The sequence below is a fragment of the Tyto alba genome, unplaced genomic scaffold (genome assembly GCF_018691265.1).
Source record: "Tyto alba isolate M040663 unplaced genomic scaffold, T.alba_DEE_v4.0 Super-Scaffold_10, whole genome shotgun sequence".
Taxonomy (NCBI): domain Eukaryota; kingdom Metazoa; phylum Chordata; class Aves; order Strigiformes; family Tytonidae; genus Tyto; species Tyto alba.
The window spans coordinates 19,013,033-19,036,279 of record NW_024881262.1 but is presented as its reverse complement, the minus strand read 5'-3'; the positions used below and the strand labels follow the sequence as shown (position 1 = coordinate 19,036,279).

At 35.9% G+C, this 23,247-nt stretch overlaps 1 protein-coding gene across 9 annotated transcripts in view; it reads left to right on the top strand.

Annotated features, from left to right (window-relative positions):
- Positions 1 to 23,247, top strand: part of AGFG1 (ArfGAP with FG repeats 1) — a 35,410-nt gene that overhangs the window by 2,095 nt on the left and 10,068 nt on the right. For all 9 annotated transcript variants that reach the window (XM_042793449.1, XM_042793475.1, XM_042793483.1 and 6 more), the window contains exons 2-5: positions 7,634 to 7,727; positions 17,652 to 17,767; positions 18,259 to 18,421; positions 19,470 to 19,626. In XM_042793449.1, the coding sequence (XP_042649383.1) occupies positions 7,634 to 7,727; positions 17,652 to 17,767; positions 18,259 to 18,421; positions 19,470 to 19,626 (530 nt within the window). The remainder of the gene's footprint in view (positions 1 to 7,633; positions 7,728 to 17,651; positions 17,768 to 18,258; positions 18,422 to 19,469; positions 19,627 to 23,247) is intronic.

Below are 23,247 nucleotides of genomic sequence, written 5' to 3'. Positions count from 1 at the left end.
ATGCTTTATTTTTCAGGCTTCTTAACCTTAATAGACAAATATATCAAGAGTGCTGCTGAGGTGTTTAGCATGGGTTCAGCAGGATTTGTTCCTTTTATCTGTTGGCCGGGAGGTACGGACTGCTAAAGTCCATAGTGCAATTTGCAGTAAGCAAAAGGATGTACATCCAGTGAAACAGCTAGTAAGCAGGGGACAGCTGTCACTTGCTGTTAAGTTGGCCATCATTGGGATGTTAGCATGCTTAAAAGAGGAAGACTTTTTCTGAAGAGAAGTTAGTAATGTATCGTATTATAATAAAATGCAAGTAGCTCTTTCATTCTAAATATGTAGTGTATTTGTGTTGCTATAAAAAAGAAACCACAAACAACACTTTTAGGTGTTACAGTTAGTAACACCTACACTTAAAGCTGGAGTAAAGGACTGTTAAGAGGATTTAAAGTTTTCTTCTGAAATAAATTTGGGCTCATTCTTTCATGGTGACTTGGAAATGCTTCCATAAATTGCGTGCAAGATCATATGTATTGGTTAACACCTTAGAACCTAGCCAGTGGGATATTTTTGTTACCGATGAGACTTAGTGTAGAGAGCGGTCATGTCTGTTTCATAACTGGAAACTGTTATTTTTAACACTTCTGTCAGAATAGTCCTTCATACAACTTGTTTATTTCCAAATGCTGTAGAGTTCCACAGTGAAGGGAAATGACTTGGAAAGAAACCACATAATGGCAAATAAGTGTAAACATACTGCTGCTTCTGTAGTTTTTAATGGCTGCCTGCATTCTACCCTATAACACTTGCTTTAATGTAAGGCTTTAATAATCTTATTACTCCATCTTGTTTGTATGCTATGTGAATGACTTGCATTGCTTCTTGTTTTAATTAATTTTTTTTCTAATCTGATACAGGAAGTATTCTTGGAGTCAAGTAGACCAGTTTTTTCAAGTATGAAGTGCCCAATGCAAGATTAAAATACTAGTACATTAACAAGTCTCCTTCAGAAAGGTTTCCCAATTAAAACTGGTTGCTAACATTGGTATCATCTTAGACAGGCATGTTGTTCTAGACAGAGTTTACTCTAAAGTTTTTAAATCTGAAGTCTAAATTGGGTTTTTTGTAAGTTTTCTGAAATGTTTATTCATTTTCTCTCCAAGGACAGTGTGTTCAAACCCAAAACCTTCTTTATGGATCCATCATTAATTTCCACTAGGGATTCTAGGTGTAGAATCAAGCAATGCTATTTATTACTAGATTTAGCTTTTAAAAAACTACCATTTTCTTAACTATTTCAAAAAATAGTATGTCTAGCTTGTTCAAGTACTGCTAAAAATAATGGGAGAACTAATGACTTTGCTGAAAAGATCTGTTTCTGACTTTAACATTGAAGGTGAGTTTTGTCAAGTTAAAACTATGAATAACAATAGAGGAGGTCCTTTTCCATAATACCTAGGTTTCAATTTTTCTCATCAGATTGGGTTTACCAGAGAAGTTCTGCTGTGCAAAATGGTACATGCAGGAGGAAGTTTATGGATAGGGGTGTGAACAGCGGCTTCCTCTTAAAATACCTCTGCTTGTTCCTTGTGTTTAAATTACCTTCATGTGGAAGAAGGCACACTAGCAGGCTGTGCCTAATTCAACTTTTTGGTGTTGGACAAGAACATGGGATATGTAAAAATATACACACAATCATTTCTTCCCTGAGAGTAGAAGGAGATGGTCTAGAGGAGCAGTCTTCTCAGGTCAAGGGTTACAGTAATACAAAACCAGAAGACTTTTCTTCATTATAACAAAACTATATTTGGGAAATGTTGGCAGAGAGATTCTTCTGGTTTAACAGAAGTCTTTTGGTTCAAAGGATTATGTTGGTAGCTGTGTCTGTTTGTGTTTCTGGATGCTACCACGTGTCCTGCTGACAGTGAAAACTTTCCCTTCATCTTATCAAATGCCTCTCTGCCTTGCTTTCCAGCTGTCTGTGTATATCTCTGCTTTCAAGCACTTCTGTACCACTCCTGGTCAGCCTGCTCCTAACTTTTATAAAAATAACACGTTCTTAAATTCTCAAGTGAAAAATATTCCCATTTGACTAAGAGTCTGCTTCCACAAGCTTTGTACTAGTTTTTATTTAAGTTTGACTTTTTAAAAAATATCTGCTGATGAGATAATTTGAACACTCCTACCCTTCCTCTCACTGCTGCCCTCTCTACTCCCTTCCATCTTACTGAGCAAGTCTCTCATTCAGCTGCTTGCACTTCTGGCTTGTGTTAGGAAGCACAGCAACAGAGAATGTTTAGAACGTATGGCGACTGTGGGGAATGCTAAAGCCCTTTTATTCTATTTCTTATAATTATTGAATCATGTGGCCTTATTTTGGCTGCTTATAATATTCATAGTTGAAATTTTAAATGTAAGTTTTCTGGGTGAGGGGCTTCTGTATCAGCCAGATTGAAATATTTGGTGACAAACACTAGTAACAAATTAAAAAATAAATCTTTGTGCAATGGTGATGAGTTATTGTTCCTTTCCCCAAAAGAAGTTTTGTAGAAATTAAAATAGTATAAATGAACAGCGTTAGAGTGAAGGTGATTATGGTTGTGTTGGCATGACTTTCTGGTCTTTTTTTTTTCCCCTTCAGAGCAGGCTTGGAAAAATGGCTCCATGTACTATATGTATGTGTATGTATTTACGTTTTTAAGGGTATTTCATATATTACTATATTTCTTGTTTTCAGGGTCATGGCTGGAGAGCAAAAGAAATGTCTATTCCACAGTGAATACTGTGCAGTTCAGAAAGGATGTTTTCTCTTAAGAAAAAAGTTAAATTAACCTTGACTGTGCTTCTACATCTGTGTGTGAGCCTTTTTTCTGTTAAAAATAAATGAGCTTGTGAGATGGTGGAGGGTCTCCAGGGAGGTCTGCAAGTATCAGGAATGGCCAGTACTGCTTATATTCTATTTTGCAATTAATAATAGCATAGAAATAGTAATGAATGCTGTGACATTGGGTTTTCTAAAGTTTTTTTCCAGACACCTGAGGATGTAGGGTGCTCTATGATGGCTTGGCATTTGACTTGCCTCATTAACTTCCTCCTGCTTAGGTGATCAGATTTTGCTGGCTTAGACTTCAGGTCATGTTAGAATTTGATACAGGGGGACATAGCAGTGTTGAGTAGCTGTCTGCCCACCGTTCCTCCCACGGAAGTGACTGTATTCCAGCAGAGCCCACTCTTTAATTTTTTTTTTTCCTTTCCTAGCCCTTGCCTTTGCAGACAACTTTGCCAACGTTTGTTTGAGACAAATGCAGGAATGGCTGCTCTGCCAACAATCACAAGTTCAACCGTGATTGCTACTAAATTATTTTAGTAACAAATGTTCAGTGCTCGTTGACAGTGTTTTGAATGTTTAATGTTTCAGTTGCCAGACTTCAGAATCTTGTGTCAGTGGCCTTAAAGCTTCCTTTGTTTGTGAAATCACCAGTTTTTAACAATGCTGTCTGAAGAACAGAGATTTCATGGTTTTGCTCATTGTTCTCTGTAGCTGTGCCTATGATAGGCTGTGTCACTAGAAGCTTGGACTGATTCAGTGGAGGGTCAGTAGAGGATAGTCTCATAGCTGGAAGTTCTGGTCACAGTGCTATTCCACAGAAATGAGTATGAAGAACTTGGCAGTGATGATTGGGATCTACATGTGAGATGTTCTAGCTATGGTGTGCCAGATGACAGAATAGTTTTACTTGGTCGTATTTCCTCAGGGCCTCTTAGGAGATAGCTGCAGTCTGGGTTAAGTGTTGAGGTAGCGTTTCGTTCATGTCTTCCTCAAACTCTATCATAGAGAAAGGAGTGACTGGTACTGCTGCACAGGTGCAGATTGCGAATATTTATTCAGGGTCAATTAAAATTTAGGCATTATTCATTTGGACTAAGGGACTCATAATCCATTTTGTTTCTTGTTAATTAGGGAATACCGTTAAGCATTAGAGCTGTGCAAAACACTTGTCAAATACATGGAAAGAAACAAAGCAAGTGGTAGATACAAACCTTTTTTATAGGAAAAATGTGAATTCCTCATAAGAGATAACTATACTTGGCTGTCTACCAGTAGGTTTCCCCCATATGTAGATGAGTTGGTTTTGAATCATTTGCGTCATCAAGTAACCTCTTCAGGTAAGGAAAGGTATAAAATATCTTAGGATTTTGAAGTAAGACTAGCTTTAGTACTTAGGTTTGGTTCTCAAGTTCTGCTTGGTAAATCCCACAACTGATCAATTTTAGGGAGATTCTAGTCAGTTCATGGGTATATAATGTTATTGAAAGTGGCTCATGCTAGTTACGCATAATTTCAAAACAGGGTTTTAACTGTTGCAATGGTAGAATCAAAGTAATTTATCTCAGGAAGATATTGCATTTATTTTAGGCTGTGTTTGTATGCTGTATCTTGTCCTTAATTTCTTGTTCCAGTCTGACTTCTTACACTGCTTTAGCGTATGAGGAGGCTTTTTCATAGGCTTCCTCCCACCACTTGTCATGTTAAATAAACTCAAAGAGTACTTGCATGTATAGTACTGCAGCTTGATAGTTAACTTAGTGTTTATGGTTATTAAAGTTATGTTCAGGGTTTCCAGTCTTTCTGGACCACTGATACGGTGACGTGCTCTCTTTAATCATGCAAGACATCTGACACTTTTGTGTTGTGATTTGACCTTCAGGAGTGGGGCATGACTTCCTCCTTTAGCAGGAGGATGTAAAAGAAAGGAGAATTCATCTTATCCTACATCATGGATATGTGTAAATCGGGGAACTTTATAACCTGAACCTTAAAACTCTAGAGCGGTCGTCACTGGAGAGAGAGAGGCATGTAGGAAGTGTGTAGTTAGGCTAAACAAAATCTTGTCTATGCTTTAAGTACTTTTAATATTGCTGCTTAAAAGAACTGAAGTTACATGTTTGATGATGTAGATGCTTTGAAGAGCCCTCGTAGATCAGTGCAGTGTAGGTACTGCTTAAATAATTTGTGCAGTGCCTTTAAATTGCAAACACAGGTACAATATAGCACTTAAACTGTACTTATTGTAAAAATTAATTTCCAGCAGAAGCTAGTGTGAAAGTTTAGATATACTACCCATGCTGAAAAACATGTGGATGTGTTAGTGAATAGCCCTAGCTTTTAAAATAGTCATGAAATAGTTTACAACTATCTAACTGTGTATCTTCTTTAATTAATAGGAGAAAATTGAACAGACTAAGGTAGGCAGAAACACTTTTATACTTACTATAAAAGCAAGGGACAATGGTTGTCATATGTTTGATGATGCATATTTATGTGAAATGCCAGGTGGATGTCAACTTTGTTTCTATGCTGCCACTTGATAGGTGATTCTACAGTGTTGCTTAGTGAAATGAACTGACCAGGAAGGTGTGTTCAAAAAAAAAAAAAAAAAAAATGAAAACCAGAGCACAACCAAACCTAATACTAGCACCATCTCTGAAACTATTGCTTTTAACTACATAGAGTTCTTACAGATTTTGCATCATTTTAAAATGAGTATTTAAAAAAAATTTAGATAATATGGTATTTTAATAAGTGCTGCTTATTTGTGATGTAGATGTGGATTTGATTTACAGCTAGATGAAAGATGCTAAATTGTTAATTTCAGTTTACCAAGAAATGTAAACATTTTGAGACAAGAAATTAATTTGATGATGGTTGAGTTGAATAAACTATCTTGAAATCTCTCACTAACTTTAATAAAACTTCTTCAGTGTGCTGGTTGAGGTGAGGAACCATGGAGTCTAATTTTAGATGCTCAGATCTGAAAAATTTGCTTGAGGAAATATCATTCTGTAAAATTGTCATATGCCAGTAGGCTTGTATATGCTTTCTGCTTTTAAGGTATTCTGAAGTTAATTGTGTTTCGTAGCAAAATATAATTAATTGTTTCTTTTTATCCCAGTATTTAAAACACTGAATGTCTTAACTCTGGCGTTTTTTTGTTTTGTTTTGGTTTTTTTTTAATGAAATTTAGGCTAAAATGTTACTGCTTAGGGTTCTAATCAGCATTCAACTTAACTAAAAACGTGGAAATTTTTTTTAACACAGGATCAGAATTGTATTGTTACAGGTACAGGGTGAATTTAGTTGTCAAGGTGAATTTGCACAATTTTTTTTCCTGTTTATACTTTGTGCTAAAAATCTTCTGTAGAAGTTGAGTATAAAGTATTAATATTTAGAACATCAGATTTTTGTCATATGCTGTTTTGATGGATAGCAATTTTATTTATAATTAGTGTTCTTGGAATAATCATGGAGTTTAAAGAAAATTACTAGTCTTCTTAAATTGCATGTCAGTGATTTTTTTTTTTTTTTTTTTTTTTTGTATTATTCCTAAAAGCAATCTGAACCAAATTTATAAGTATGTGTAATAACAAACATAAGCAATAAAACTAATTCTTATCAGTTGATTTGTTAGCCTGTATTACATCCCTGGAAAGTTTCCTGCAACTTACTTTCTGGAAACTTTCTTCTCATATACATAACCACAGAATTTTATGTTATTTGATATCTCATAGTTAATGTATATTTATTTTTCTACGATGGTATCACAGAAATCCAGCCCTGATTAACTTGAGTGTTAAACTAACCCCACTGTATTGCCTGAGTATGGCATATGTGGGATGTAATGTTCTTGTTTCCATTAAGCAAAACATGGCTTGATTTTAATTGTATTTGTGGGCAAAAGCAGTAGTTACCATATATTTAAATAAATAGCTTCAAAAGAAAAAGCTTTTTCTTATGCTGGCACTGTTGCTCAGTGGGATTTTTCTCTATAGTTGCAGGTTTTGACTGAACCGTGTTTGACAGTGTCAGGCTTTGGCAGCACAAGTGACTTGGGTTTCTGTTCGCCCTGCTGCAGCAGTCTGGGGCGTGGATGTGAGAATGGTGCAAACCGTTGTTTAAGGCGGAGCTGCTCAAGTTTTGAGCTGTTGCATTAGTACTGGTATCTCTCGTTTGAGAGCACAGTAAAAATGTTGCCTTTTTGCTTTTGTTGCTGTTACTTGTGTAGCGTTCAGGAGGAGGTAGAAGACAGACCTGTGGATAGAGGGGCAGAAAGTAAACTAGAAAAGGATGCTGAGAGGAAACAGGAAATATAGGTTAAAGCAAGAAAGAATTAATCTGAGCTGGGGAGTTCAGCTTGAAGAAATCTAGTGATTGGGTAGAAGTTGTAGTAAGAATACATTGAAGTGAGGGAGGAGTTAAAAGGATGGAAAACCACAACAGAGGGGCCCAAGATTAGGAGATGAAGGGTAGAGGTAAGGGTGAACAAGCTTGGGGAAGCAGATTAGCATTTTTAAAAAAGTCTAATTATGTTTTCATAATTTTGCATAGAAAGTGACAGAGTGAGTTTTCATGTGCAGCTATAAACATTGTCTCCCAAGCACCCAATTATTTGACTTTGCATGCTGAATGTTATTTTGAGATGTGCTTACACAGCTTTAAGTTTTATGACAGTACCAAAATGAGTGGGTTTTACAGAGATGGCACCTGAGTTTTAAACTCACTGACTTCCGGTTGTAATGTTAAAAGTGATTGTATGATGACAGATTTTTTGAATACTGACTGAATACTTCTTGCTGCTTCTTTTAGACGGGGCTTGAATCCACCCCACAGAGTGAAGTCCATTTCAATGACTACTTTCACACAACAGGAAATAGAATTTCTGCAGAAACATGGGAATGAAGTAAGTATTATTTGAAGAATATCAAGTGGTTTTGGCACTTTAATATTAACTTTAAAACACTACTTAAGGAAAACTTTGAAATTTTTTTTTGGTAGCAAAAAGTAGACAGAAGTTTTCTAAAGCCAACAAAATTTGAAGTGGTGCTTTTAAGGAGCTTGTTTCAATTAAGTAGCTGATCATCATAATGTTACTTGTTACTGCCCAACGCAGATAATCTAGATTCACATGATCAGTATTTCTGATTTGGTTTTTCTTTTGCTTTTGTGTAAGGCAAATGCAACTGTCTTTTTTTTTTTTTTTTAATCTGTTAGCCCGGAACTTGAGACTGACTGCAGTAGTCTTTCCTGAAAGAGTGTACCATGACAAAAATAAATTTGTTGCTTGTGGCTGTATTTCTTCAGAGTAGGTGTCAGAAAGACTTTTAGTAGTTTCAGTAGCCTCTTTCTTTAATGAAAGTGTATCTGTTGAAGGTTCATGAAGCGAGAAAGGAAAGGGAGAATTTTTTTCCTCTAAGGATTGTTATCTAATAAGTGTCTATATGTTGAGTGTCTTGGAGCAGCTTTGAAGACAAAGTTCTAGTGTACGGCCTTTTTGTTCTTTTCAATAGATGAAAACTAAATCTGAATTAAATGTTGAATTGGCTCTATGGGGACACATGGAACATGTAAACCCTGGATGTGGCTATTGTCTTGAATTTGAGGATGAAATTTGTATTTTAATACCATATTATAACATTTAAGGTTTCAGAGGCAGCTTTTGCCTCTGTTCTGAATTAGAAAAAGTTATATTTCACTTTGATTGGATATGTATTCTGTTTTAGTAGAAATATTGATTGTAGGCTACAGAGTATCTTATCAACATGTTCTTGTGAAGCTTTGTGGGAATAATTCCCATCTTTAGCTAAATTGCTGATATATAACTTTCTTCAACTTGACCCATTCTTAACTGTCAGGTTGAAGAATGAAATAGCAGTAGCAATTTCTTTTTCCGTTCTGGTAAATGTTTTCTTTGTTGAAAAGACTGTTACTGGATGATTACTCTAGATAGAGCTGCAACAAGGTCTAAACTCTTGCAGACATTATAAAATACTCTTAATGGCTTTGACTAGTTTTTTTTTTTTTTTTTTTTTCCCCTCATTGTTTTGTCATGTTAAAGCTGTATAACATTGTGCACATATGTGTGTGTGTGTATATATATATGTAGATATATATAGGACATTGATGACTTTTTGCATAGGGAGAAAAATAAAGAATCTTTCATGGGTTCAGATGTAGTATGTTGGATTCTCTTTCCATAAACTACAGCTTTGCTTTAAGCTTCACAAGTGCAAAGGAAAATGTGTGTGTGTGTGTACCTTCCTCCCTCCCTGCATCTGTTTTAATTTCAGTTTTTCACTGAATCTGCAAAGGCTAGAGAATGCTACCGGTTTCACATTTCGCTGATCTGGAAACTTAAGTGATCCCTACTTGGTTGATGAGTGTAGTTGTCCTTCTCATTATAGACCTGACTAGTCTACCAATCAAAATGATTTAGTTGATACATAATTCATTATTGACATAAAAAAAGTTCACAGATCTCTACAAGGCTATACTATGTTTCAGAAGCAGGGGTCTTTGCATTTGTAATACTTATTCCTCTAATTAAAGTATTACAGTGGTTTAAGTGAGGTACCTCATAAATGAAGATGTCCACCTGAGTTTTGTTTTGGGTTGTTGGATAGCAGTCCATTGCTTTAATTCTAAAGTAACACCAAATAGATATTTGTAATTGCAGATGGTAGCTTTTAACAGGTGTTCATGTACTCAACAGAAGTGATATTGTTTTAAACAATGTTAGAAGTGTAAAACTTAAACATGTTTTCACTTTGTCATGCTGCATGTTGCAGTAGTTAAATAAGCATTTTGGTTTCTCTTGTTGGTTTTGAACTTTGGAATACTCACCTAAAGATAAGATAAAGTACTGGGGAGATGAGGTTCACCTGACTTCACACAAAACCTTCTTTGCTTAGCTTGCTCTTCAACATAGGTGGCTTTTCTTGTATATATCAAGAAATTAAATTTTCTAGGATAAACTTGCTCAAACTTGGAACTGTCCGACATTTTAGAATGTGGATATGTGGAACAAAGTACAGTCACTGCATGGTTTAGATTTGTAACATTCAGTTGTTTTAGTTCTGCAACTATATATATACAGAAACCTCTTTGCAATCTAGTATGTTTAATTTTCATTTTTCTGTAGCTTGTAAAATACTTTTCATTCCCCCTTTGTACTCCTAGTCTTTCTACAACATGGCCAAGGTCTTTGTGGTAAGCTGTCTTGCCTCCAGATGAGTAGATCATGGTGTACAATAGGGAACTTTTTCTAAATAAAAAGGAAAATAGCAATAAAGCTTCCCTGAGATAAGGTAGTTAAGGGGGTGAGTTGTTCTTAGAGGAAGTAGTTTTCCACTCTCCTTCAAAGAGTATTTATAAGGTCAATATATTGTGTGAAGGTGAAGTTCTCTTAAAAATTTTTTTAGGTAAGTTTTTACTGCTTCGAATACAGACTTAAATCTTTTTACTGTAGTAGAATACTTCTGTACTTTGGTGTAGCTTACTCATCTGCAGGTATAAACAGATGCCCAGGCTCTGGTTTTGCTAATGTTGGGGTTAGCTCACTTCTGCAGCAAGAATGGAGACATCTTCAAGCTGATATTCCTGAAGTGCCTTCTCAAGTTCTTTTGAAGGATAAAGGCAATTCTGACTCACTGGGTAGGATTTTCCCCCTCCTTTTCTTCATGAGGAGCAGTGTGAGATATTTTCACACTGTATTTTCATGTTAGGAATAATGAATGTGGTATGGAGATGGTTCTGTTTGAATAATCATAATCAAATGATGCTAATGTTGATTAGGCCTCTGATTCAGTAGTGCAGTGGTAGTAGAAAGTGAACTCACTGTTTGCAGAAAGTGGAGGTAGTACTAATCTCATGTTGCCATTATAGCTGTGAATATTTATTCAGAAGCTATCCCCTGAAGCTGAAAAACAGTATTATGAGCCAAACCAGTTACGTAGTTAATTTTTCTACTACACTTTTGAAAAGTGCCAAGTATTTTATAGCCTTTCCAAATAGCCTATTTTAATATGCATATGGCGGAAGAAAATTATTTGGATGGTTTTGTATTTGGAAAAACTGTGTTCCTCTGGCAAAGACCATGTTTACCTGAGCTAATCAGTAGAATGGTATGTGAGTGTGCTCAACTGCTTGGGATTAGTTTAACAGGGCTTAATTTTGTTTTGGTGCCAGTCTTCCTGACTCTTGATAGCACCTGTGCAAGTACCAGTTTCCCTGCACACTTGCAGAACTAGTAGCAGTATGAGGCTGACTGACTCAGAGCTGGTGTTTAGCCTGACCAAAATGCTGTCCTAGAATCTCCTTTACTATGGAATGTGCCCTAGAAACCCTGGAGTAGAAAGAGCAGTACTAAGCTGGAGCTGATGAGTCCTGACAGCACGAGCTGTGCAGTCAGGTGTCCTTGTAGTACATCCCTAGTTCTCCTAATACGATATAGAGATACATGAGCTGATTGTGTATAGAACAATGTCTTTGTTAGCAGGATTTACTAGCTTGGATTCTGTGCTTTTGAAAGCAGATACAGCTTCTGGACCCAAACTGGCTTTGAAATCAGTATACTGGCAGTATAACATTCTTTTAACCTACAGAGATTAATGAATAATATTGACAACAGAAGTGCTGAATTACTAAACAAAGCTATAACTTGCTTATGTAAGGGAACTGTTTCCAAATATTTCTTCCTGTGGTGAGTGTTATGTTTTGGAACATAGTTTTGTTGTGTGGTAATCTGTAGTTCTTTGCACTGTCAGCATTACATTTGGTGCATAACTAAGGATATTTTATTGGAGGGGGGGGGAGGAGGGGGAGAAAGAGAAGAAGAAATCTGATTTGGTGTTTACCAGACTCCTGAAAGATAATATCTCATTAGAGCTTTTTAAACTAGACTGACGTGTAATCTTAGTATGTCAGGGTCTAAACAAGAAGTGCTGTTAGTCTAGTAGTGTGCTTTTTCCTAGTTGAAGTGCAGCTTCTACCAGCAAAAGTACTTGTCCTATTATAGCTCATTTCTTTAGCTTATAACTCATTGAAAGAGGGCAGCTTCGTGAGTAGAAACTTACTTTTGCTTTCCTAACTGAATTTTTATTATTCCTAACTAGCACAACTATGTTAACAGAAGTTTCCAAAGTGTGGTGGCTCAATGTGTTGTGTAAGCAGAGGGCCTTTGTCTCTCCCATATCCGCCTTCCCACACACACTGGAGATCTGTATCAGTGAAATAGTTATGACATGGTAAAGTGTTGTTTGGTAGTGGAAATATGTAGCACTGGAATAGAAATAACTGAAAACTCAGATTGTATCATGCTTTCTGCAAAATTTGATGGATACTACTGATTTTTTTTTTTCTTTACTAGAAGTTTTTTTTTCAGTAAACCTGTCCTTCTCCACCTCCCCAACTCTGTAAAAACACACACACAAACACAAAAAAAAAAAAAAAACAAAACAAAACCAAAAACCAAACATGACAACAAACCTAGAAGCAAAACCAAAAGCTAAACATTTGTGGAAAATGGGTGCATCTATGTTGTTCTTAGCCTTTGAGCCCTGCCTGGAACTCCTGAAAGCATGAAATCTTACTATGAGGCTGGGTTTTAAACCAGAAGCCTTTCTGGTCAACTTTATTTTGTGGAGTACCAGATGTGCAATGAATGGGGTGAGTTCTTTGTTCCTTTCTGTCAAAGCTGAAAACAAGGATAATTACTCACTGTAGGACTACAAATGTAAATGGTGTATGGAAAAACAAGATCAGTAAATGCAGTTATTATAGGAAAAACAGTTTCTCCCTCAAATAGAATAGCTGTTGTGTGCAGATTCAGGGAAACCAATGGCGTGAGGAGAAATATAGGTAAAGACTTTATTATAACATACAGTGGGCACTTGGCCCAATTTCTCCTTTCAACAATATATTTAAATTATGGCAGCTCACAGTTTCTGCCTTGCTACCTCCTGGGTTTTTATCTAGGTTGGGGTGAGTAGGTTGAAGCTGGTTGTGATTCTCTTTCCCTCTTTGCTTCATGCTGTACTTACTGATCTAATTCTGAACTTCCTAGTATCTAGTTGCCAAATGTCTAGTGACATCCCTTGCAGGATTGGAGCTTGCTGGCAGAGAACAGGTACTGTTCTTCCCAAACCAGTTGTAAAAGGATTCTCATGAACTTCTAAATTTTGTGAAGATAACTTTTGAATTTTCTTATCTACTCTGTTACCTGACAAGATGAAACTTTTGTTTGTCTTGGTGCTTTGCAGCTCCCACAATGTAATAGAGGGAGACAAAATTTGAAAGTCTTGCTTCTGTCAACCCTTCAACAAAAGTAGACTTTCAAATGCTGCATATGCTTAATCATTTTGACTTCAATGCTGTCTTTTTTTTTTTTTTTTTCTTCTTACTGCATTGGTGAACCAGTAGGACATGGACCTAATTATACTCTTCAGGGACAGTGGACAATGATTATGGATTGTTGGATATGTTCCACTGTTTCTAGGGGTTTCCACATAACTTGAATGTTTACTCTTGGCTCCAGCTTGCCTGGCTCTTCTCCTCTAAGCAGAGCATTTTATTTAATAGAGCTTTGGTTATCAAAAGGAGGAGTATAGCAAGACTTTTGGTGAATGAACAGAGCTTTTGAGCAGGGGCTTATTTGTGCTGCTGTTGCAAAAAGAACAGTATTAATATCAAATGGCTGAACCAGGATATCCCCAAGAAGATGGTGCAATGTAGAAGGATTCCAGAAAGCTATAGAATTTTTAGGCCTGGTACCTTAATAGTAATGCTGTGTAACTTAGAGTAGTTAGAGGAGTAGTTAGAGAGGTGTTTTGAAATATATGTTCTCTGGTCTATCTGATTCAAATTTCTCAAAGAAATTACTGTTCTTAATTTTTGCTTCTTTTGAAAATTACTTCCTTGTGTGTTTTCTCAAATCGTCAGTTTGTACTAGAAACCTAAGAAAACTATGTTTAGGAGAGCGACTGGTTGCTTAAAGTTTGTGTTTGTGTAGACTTATATGCCATTTACTGTCTTTTTTGCACTTTTTTTCCCCACGTCCTGCAAGTAATGACTGGGCAAGAGTCAGCCCTACTGTGATTAACTGTGTGCTAATCTGTGCAGACATCCTGCCGAGGCAGCTCTCGGGCCAGTCAGAAAATAGAACTGAACCACATGTTGAAGTATTGGCAACTGAATTGCCAATCTGATTTTTCTACATTTACGCTTTTATTTTTTTGTTAGAATTACTCTTTTAGTATATTTAGTGCAGTCGAATTCAGATAGTGGAATTAAAAGCTGTGATTAGTAGTAAAGGATACCAAAGGTGTAAACACTGAGTGATTGCTCTCTACCATAACTTGACAGCAAGTAATATGGCATAAATTTCCTTGATCTTTATAATAAAAGTAACTTTAAAATAGCTTTGAAATGAAAAATGTGATGGCCTGGTCAGTAAAAATATTCACATTTCTCACAGCAAACTTTTCTTTGCACAAGATTAGGTACTGTTAGTGATTTATTTTAAAACTATGGAAAGATAATGTCCTGGTTTCAGACCTACTTCAAAACCCAGTTGTATGATGATGAGAGTTCTGTCTCTGACAATAACATTTTTAAATTTTGATTCCCAATTTTGATTTCATCCTATGGTATTGCACAGCACGCTGCCATTTGCTTTTTTGTAGATAGCTGTAAATTGTGTATTATGGCTCACTTGAAGTGTAATCAATGCAGTATTGTGGATCCCTGTTAAGTCAGATGAGTGTTACAAAAGTATAGCTAGAAAGAGCATACAGGTCACCCGCAAACAAGAAAATACAACAGGCCTTTTATTGTATTCTGAATGCTTGCTTGGAACGGCTGCTGGTGTTCAAAGCATTGTGTGCTACTTCATACAGAAATAGACAAAACTGTGCCTTTTAATAGTTTCTTGTGTGATATTAAAGCTTTATAAAATTTGGCTTTCTAAGGGATTTATCTATATTTAAGTATTCTAAGAAATTGTACTTCCTCCAATAACTCTTTAGGTAAAGAAACTTACGTGAAATTTAATTTGTATCTCTGGTGTGGTACATTTTTTAATCCTTGTTTGTATAGCTACTGCTGTCAAACTTAAAACTTCTTGCTGAAGCATGTGTGACTTAGTCTAGGTTCTTTTGGTTGGTGGTTGTGTGTTGTTATGTTGCCCATTGGTAATACTGTTCTCTCTGTTACTTTGTAACAGAACCAATGAAAAGAGTGGCTGGCAGGTTTAATTAATTAAATTATAATAGTGGTTTAAGGCATATTTCAGTTGGTACTGCTTTTGTGTTTAGGTATTTAGAAGAAATTAATTGCTCCAGGAAACACTTCTGGAAGCCTGCTTTTTGAAAAGTTTATAAAAATTGCAATGTAATGCAAGAATTGATCCCTTTAAGAAGCTTGCATCCTTTTAAATCAACAGTGGACAGCACAATTGTTCTTCATACCTGTTTGCATCTTCATAGAACTGTTACAGTCACACAGGACCTTGTTTTCTGATTTCTCCTAGAAGTTTGGCTTTTTTTTTTTCCCCTCTCTGAATACTTAGGCACTGGGCTGTGGCTTGGTTGTTGCTGTGAGTTGATCTTAATACAGGTTTCAGTGGTAGTAGTGACACGGTAATTGTGATGAGCTCCTTTGATCTGACTCTTCTGGGTAGAAGGAGAAGGGGGAGTAATTTAATGGTCTGATATGGGTGGGGAGGAGGACCTCCTCTTTCATTCAGTAGCACATCTTAGGCTGCATGCAAGCTAATCATCACGGTGCAGCCCCGAGTGTTATTCTGCTAGGTGTGGGATCAAGTAGAGGATGTTCTAACACTGATCGTTCTGCTTGTCTGAACTTAGACGCAACTTTCTTTTTTTCAGTATTTTCTGATGTTCCTTCCAATACTGAAGTTGGGGTCGGGGGGGGACTGTGTAGATTTGGACACCGGCAACTCTTGCTGCCAGGTATTCTGTAACTAGTCATAAACAGGACTACTTCTAGTGATCATATGACTGCTAGTTGGTACAATTATACTAGTAAATCTAAGTGTGGAAAGACTACTGCTGGCCCACATCAGACTATCCATTGCAGATGTTTAAAGCTATGTGTGTAGATGTTCTGACTTAACTTTTTTGCTGAAAAATTTATAGTGCTTATGTGAAAGATTGCTGCTAGTAGAATAGTGCTTCATGCTATTATTTTTAGAACAGACTTGTGACTTTTTTGACTGAGTTTATATCTTCTAACTTTGTATGAAGTATTAAACAAAAACCTTCAGTTTCATTTCCTCTATTACCATGCTACAAATAATGACTGTTTATATTTATGAACTCAAATCAGTGTGCTGAACATAACCCTTTTGTGGAGTACAATTGCTGAATAAATGCTGAATAGCTGAGTTTATTTGAAGTAGGAACTACTGATCTTATTTTTAGATGAGTATCTAAATCACTAATTTAGAGCTGTCCTTTGATCATTAGATCTGTTTCCATTGTTGTGGGTTTTGTCTATCCAGTAGATTACAGTAAGGACTGTGGCGTGTTGGATATGCAAGCAAGCTATATAAAATAGAGACATCAAGTATGAAATACATACTTATGCTGTCTAATCTCTAATCCTGAGCAATCTTTGAAATGACCTATAAGATTTATCACATTTGACAACTATTGGTCCCAAAGATGCTAAGTTGCTACAATTTTGCTGAAGTTAGCTGGCCAGGTAAAGAAGAAGAAAACCTCTCTGGGGAAGATGATGTAGTATCACAGCTTCTACCTTGATTTGCCAACTTTCAGAGCAATTGGTTTATGCAGCTCTTGCTTGTTAGAGCATGTGCTTCCTCTGAAGGTCATGGGGACAATGCTGGAAAGCTGACACCGTTGCAGAGATAGAGGACAGTGTTTATAGGAGGCATGTAAGAGGGATGGTCAGGCCTATTTCAGATAGGGTGTGAGAAGAAAGGGTATGCATCATAAAACCAAAGTTTTTTTGACTTCTCTGGAAGAAACCTCTTCTAAAATGGCAGAGTCTGTTTTTAGAGGGTAGCTAAAGTTTGGTATATCATCTGGCTGCATATCCAGGTTACTTGCAAAGTGTATTAAGGGCTTAAAGAAAACATTCTAAGAATGACAACTCCTGTGTCTTGTCTTGTTTTGAGGACCGTCACCTTTCCTTTCATTTTGGTCAGCAATTGAAGATGAACATACTGATAATTTTGCAATTGTTTCAACTTTTGATCACTCACAACTACAATTTGAAAATTAAAACAGAGCAAGAGTATTTTTCCCCTTCTCTCAAATTAAACATATATGATACCATAGAAACTGCATCATGATAAGAAAGGGTGTTTTAAAAAAAAGTTCCTATACTCATATAGTAATTATAAGCATAAATACTAACCCTCGGATCCTTTAAAAGCTTCCATCTGGGGCTTATGGCATATGGAATCTGTTAAAACAGTTTAAATCCTGAAGTACAGGTATGGGAATGTGTAGAATTAAGTGAAGAAGCGTCTTGAAGATCACAAGTAGAAATCAGGTGCTTTGCCCCATCATAAGTACATACTACAAATATTTTGTAAAAGCGCTATTTGATGGTGAAATTGGATGCTAGGATTTGCTTGCCCTCCTGTGACAGATGGTCTTTCAACTCTTAAGTATTTAGACCAATACATGGTGCACCAGTCAGTTGTTAAAGCAGCTCAGTCTGGAACAAAAAAATGTGCAGCCACACACTTTTTAAGTTTGATGTGTAACAATTGTAAACTTCCTTAGTCTTTGAATTAAGATATTTTATCTGATTAATCCATGGTTGTTTCTTTTATAAGGTGTGCAAACAGATTTGGCTAGGCCTATTTGATGATAGATCATCAGCAATTCCAGACTTCAGGGATCCACAGAAAGTAAAGGAATTTCTACAGGAAAAATATGAAAAGAAAAGATGGTAAGAAAGAAGTGAAGATGGACTGTTTATTTTCATGCCTTGAGTGTGTTTTCCTTCTTGTGCTCTTTGGACTAGATCACACAGATCTGTAAAGTAAAATTATTTTTGGACTTTATTCAGAGCTTCTACAAGAAGCAGAGGGAACAAACTATTTAAAGAAGTTTCTCAATGTGTAGATCATATTGATGGAACAGAAATGGCTTAAGGGGGGTGTCAGCAACAGTATAAAGTAAGGGTTTTGCAGGGTTTTATAAGGAGGTGGAAGACACATGTGGTTTGTATTAAATGAGTGCTATAAAATATTGATGACTTAGAATTCTAGTCCACTTTTAAAAAAATATCTGGTATATTTAAATAATGGGTATTTTGCAAACTACTGTTAGAATTTGTTGCAGTGTCAGTGGCTAAAATAACAAAGCTGAGATCTTATGAAAGTTGAGCAGAACTTTCCATGTTAAACTTGTAAAAACCATCACTGTTTCTGAACGTAGGTACGTTCCTCCAGAGCAAGCAAAGGTGGTGGCATCAGTCCATGCATCCATATCGGGGTCTTCTGCTAGTAGTACAAGCAGCACACCTGAGGTGAAGCCACTCAAATCTCTCTTGGGAGAAGGTGCACCTACACTGCACTTAAACAAGGGCACACCTAGCCAAGTGAGTACTCACAGAGCTGAAGAGCACAAAACTGTTCAGTGGCACTTTCTTAGTATCACAAGAATTCTTGCAATAGCAACTGTTACCTAAGAATACGATCGCTAATAACAACTTAATGTGTTTTGTTGAAGCATGTAGGTGTTTGCAGCTAAATTAAGCTTGTTCCTGTTGACCGAACTGACTTTTTTTTAAATGGTTATTTTTAGTAAGCAGAATTTTCCACTGTCATTGACAAGTTTAATTATGATTGTCTTTTGCTTAAATATCTCTAAATTTTGAACTTAATGTGATATATTTTTGTTTTTTTTTTTTTGTTTGTTTGTTTGGTTTTTTTGTTTTTTTTTTAATTTGAAAACAGTAAGGTGGATGATACTGTTAACATGAAATTAGTTGTGAATATGTGGATGAAGAGCATGCATGTTCATAATCTCTTGCTATGCATTCTGTAACAGTCTTATCAAGTGGCTTTCAGGGAATGTCTGTATGCTGTTTTGTAAAGCCAAACAATGCTATATAGTTAGATTTTTGGAGGGAAGACAGTTTTTTGAAAAAATGTTTTATCTTTAGGATACAGGCAACTCTTACATGGACCTCTTAAGACACAAACAGTAGAAACTAGAAGCTTGCAGCCTTATTATGAGATTCTTCAAATTTTCTCTCCCTATAATGAATTCTAGAGATCTTTTTCATAATGCAGTGAATAACTATTTTTCAAATTGTAAAATTAAGTTTTATTGCTTGTATTTTTACAGTATTTGCTGTTTTAAATACATAGTTTTGAAGTTGCTTGTATCCTGCTGCTTTGTTCTTCTAGGCCCTCTTAATCCATGGAAATCTGCTGTGGAGTTCCTTTAAAAGCCACCATAGTAGTATAAATAGATTGTCTTCCTCATACTATAGGAGGAGAGTCTGTGCTGTATACAGCATCTTAAACTTAAGGAGCAAATGGCTTGTTAAATATGCTCAGTCTATCCTTCTAGTCATTTGAAAAGGCAGTTTGGTAAAATATCAGCTTTTTTGCATTAGCTGATTGAAATATTGTTTGTAGTCTCCTGTTGTAGTTCGATCTCAAGGACAGCAGCAACAAGAAAAGAAACAATTTGATCTCCTCAGTGACCTTGGTTCAGATATCTTTGCTGCTGCTCCTCCTCAGTCAACTGCTACAGCAAATTTTGCTAATTTTGCACACTTCAACAGTCATACAGGTAAGTATTCTGACCAGTGTATCCCTTTAAAATGTATAAAATGTAGTTTTAATTTTTGATGACTTTAGTCTAAACTTCTTTGTGAGGTATATGTAATTTCTGTGCCTTGAGAATGTTATATTGCTTGATATTTCCTTTAAGGCTGATAGTCCTGCTTTTTGAAGTGGGAGTTGCTATAGCTATTTTCTATATTATGTATGATTAGACTGTTTCTGCCTACTACTAGAACTTCAAAATCTTCGGGGGAGAGTGAGAGGATGAGTAACAGAATGTAGGGAGAAGCTGATATTAGACCTTCAATTTTCTTTCTGAAAATTATTAGGAAGAGCATTCATGGAAAGAAAGCAGATATAGAGACTTTAAGGGTGTTCAAATGCGTTGACAGTAACAGTCAGTTTATTAAAAGAAAAAGAAAAGCTTCCTCAGTTTAAAGAATGGCCTCCTCTTTTGTATGTGTGTCTATTTTCAGGAAGAATAAACAAGCTTTGAGCATATGTATAGACGGAGGATGGGAGTAGGCCTTGAATTCTTAGAGAATGACTTAAGTAAAATATATTGAGCCCTCAGGGTTTATTTTCAGCCAAAGATCTTGAGCCATAGAAGTCTATCCTAAAGAAAACATTGATTCTCTGGTCACTGAAGTATGTTGTTGCTAACTTGTATTGTAGTTATGGGAAAGTTCCTTTACCTGGCTTGTCTGAATGGGCTTTTTTTCTAGTTTTTCTGAGAGAAACTGTGATGCTGCTAAGCCAACAAGAGTAAGAGATTTCTTGCAAATCAATCCTGAAATTAACAGCAGAGAGGAAGTTTGATGGAAGGGACTTAAGGCACACCTGAGGAACTGAGCAAAGTATCAAGGCTTTCTCAAAGTTAACTTTCAAAAAAAAATGTTGTGAAGTAATTGGGTGAATTCAGTAATACAGAGTAGGAATCACTGTTGCAGTGTATTTTGTAAAGTCCTTAACATGAAATCTTATGTTAATCATCTTTTTGGAGGTATATTTAGCTGGGAGAATTTGTGCTGACTGGCTGATGTTGTACAGTGTTACTGAAGAGGCTATAGATATTTAGTGCTTTCTAATCACTTATTCTTTCCAAACTTGTTGCTGAATTATTCTATATTTATATGCACTTAATTCCTCTTTGTGGGTTTCAGGAGATGAAAATTCCATTAAAGTAATATCTAGGTAAAAGTATACTGTATCTCTGCTGAGTAACTTTTAAAAGGATAAAAAGCAGTATGAACACTCCAGAATAAATACTATCTTATGAAGGAGTCTGTTAATTTCTGATTGAAATAAGTGTGGAAATTCAAATTTGAGGAATACTCAGCTGTACTGACTAGTTTTCTGTTTCATTGTGGTCACTCAGTTAACCACTGTGGTCATTTCCATGACTCCTTTCCATAAGTTTTAAAATCCAGAACAGTTTCAGAGCTGGTAAATCAGTTTCTAAAAGACAAAAACCTAATTCTGGGTATGTGATAGCTGAATGTGTATTGCAGACTTGTTTACCTTGATGTGTTTTCGGATTTGCTAGGGTAAAACACTTGTAAGACTTGTTCTAGAGTAGTGTTAACTGAAACTAATAATGAATGCTGTGGACTCTTCCCTTTGGAACACAAGGAGAGTTGATCAGTCCATCAGCTTTGGTAAAGATGAGATTTAAATGCTTATTTGAAGTTTTAAATAGCTGTGTAAATATGTAATTTTTTTTAGTAACCACACACTACTACAGAGGATGGTAGAACTTGTACTTAGTCCAGCAATACTTTCTCAAGGTTTATGGTTCAGTGTTCTTGTTTTAGGGCTTGATTTTAGCTACACCTAGAGGGGATGGACTTTTCACATACACTATGGTTAACTAAAGAAATGACTGAAGAGCACCAGCAAATTTAAGGTCTTCCAAGTTACTGTTTCTGCGATTAAGGCACAACTGAGTACAGCAGCTGACAGGAACATATTAACAAACTTGTGCTGTGATCTGTAAAGTATAGATGTGAAGCTTGAAAATTATGCAGGAAGTGCAAATTTTGATGTTAATTTTTCTGATTTTTCCAACGTACTAATCAGGCTCAAGACATTGTTGCATATTGAAGGGGAAACATGCTGTCCTTGTTTACTGTCTGTATTTAGTTTACATAGTTTGATAACTTCTGCAAAATTATGCTGTTTTGCGGATGATGATAGATAACTGTTCTCTGTACCTTGCAGACTGGTAATAGCGACAAAAGAGATACTTTTTTTTTTTTGGCATGTAGACTTTTCATAAACTAATGGAACAGCAGACCTGCACAAGAGATTTTTTTAAAAGATGCAGTGATATAGCACAACTCTATCGCACATAACAATGGAGAGGAGGCTTTACCCAAAACAAATAAAATAGTACAACATAGTTATTGCCTTCTAGATAATTATTTTCAATTTTGTAATTGAATATGTGGACTTCATTTTAGGTTGTTTGGTTTTGCAATGTTTCCTGCCTTTATTCCACACTAGGTAGTGCAAACCTCAAGAAGAAACTATGCAAAGATTGTAAGGGCAGCTTGCATTGCCATGACTGGTGCCATCATACTTGAGCTAGGTTTAGCCAGCTAGTTTTGTACTGCCTCACTAATCTGCTGTCACAACAACAGTTGTAAATCTATGTCGACCTGCAATCCAGTGCAGTTCCTTAACTTATTTAGTGTTGCTTTCGGGTTCCTGCATGGAGGTCTGAATTTTGGAATTGCCACTATATGCTTAAAAGCATGATATACATACTGTTCAGGTACAGGAAAGTATAAGTCATACCTGGTCTTTACCTTTGTGCCACTTTTACATAGATTTAAACTTTACCGCATAAAATAAGGCAAGATTAACATCTGAATTCTCTGCAGAAGAGTCTTTACGGCTCTACTATTTTAACATGGCCCCACTTTAAAATCATACTTTTTGAGTCAGCTGATGCAATAAAATTGTGAAAAGTGGCCTGCAATATAATACATTCCAGTTTTTAATCTAGACCCAAAAGATACTTCATTTTAAGATTTCTGACATAGTAGTTTAAGTGGTTAAAACGAGAAATTTTGTCACAATTCGAGGAGTGACATTTACATACTCAATCCTATTTGATCAACCTAACATCAGTCTCTGACTAGTCCCTATCCAATTGATGCATCAGGATAAAAGCATCACTTTTATTTTAAAGCAAAGTGCAATTGAATTTGTTTTCTATTCCTCTTAAGTTACTGGCTCAAAAACAAAACAAACGAAAACCATGTAAACAAAATATGCATGCATACTTCTAATAAAAAGTGATATCAAGTAGAGTCAAACCTCACCCTCTCTCCTAGTATACCCTGTGAAGGGAAATACTTGCACTTTCATTTATATTAGCAGCCTTGTGGAATACAGCAGTTTGTATAAAAATGTCCTGGTTTATAAATTTTTACTACAGATGCTTTTATAATAGAAATTAAGTGAAATAATGCAACTTTTTTTAACGTTACCTGGCTATTAATTACATTACTTAAACAATCAGCATAATTGTTTTTGTGTATACATAATCTACAAAATCCCTTCAGAATAAACAAATCCTGACCCAAAAATACAATGTATTATATCTGTTACTCTAGAAGAT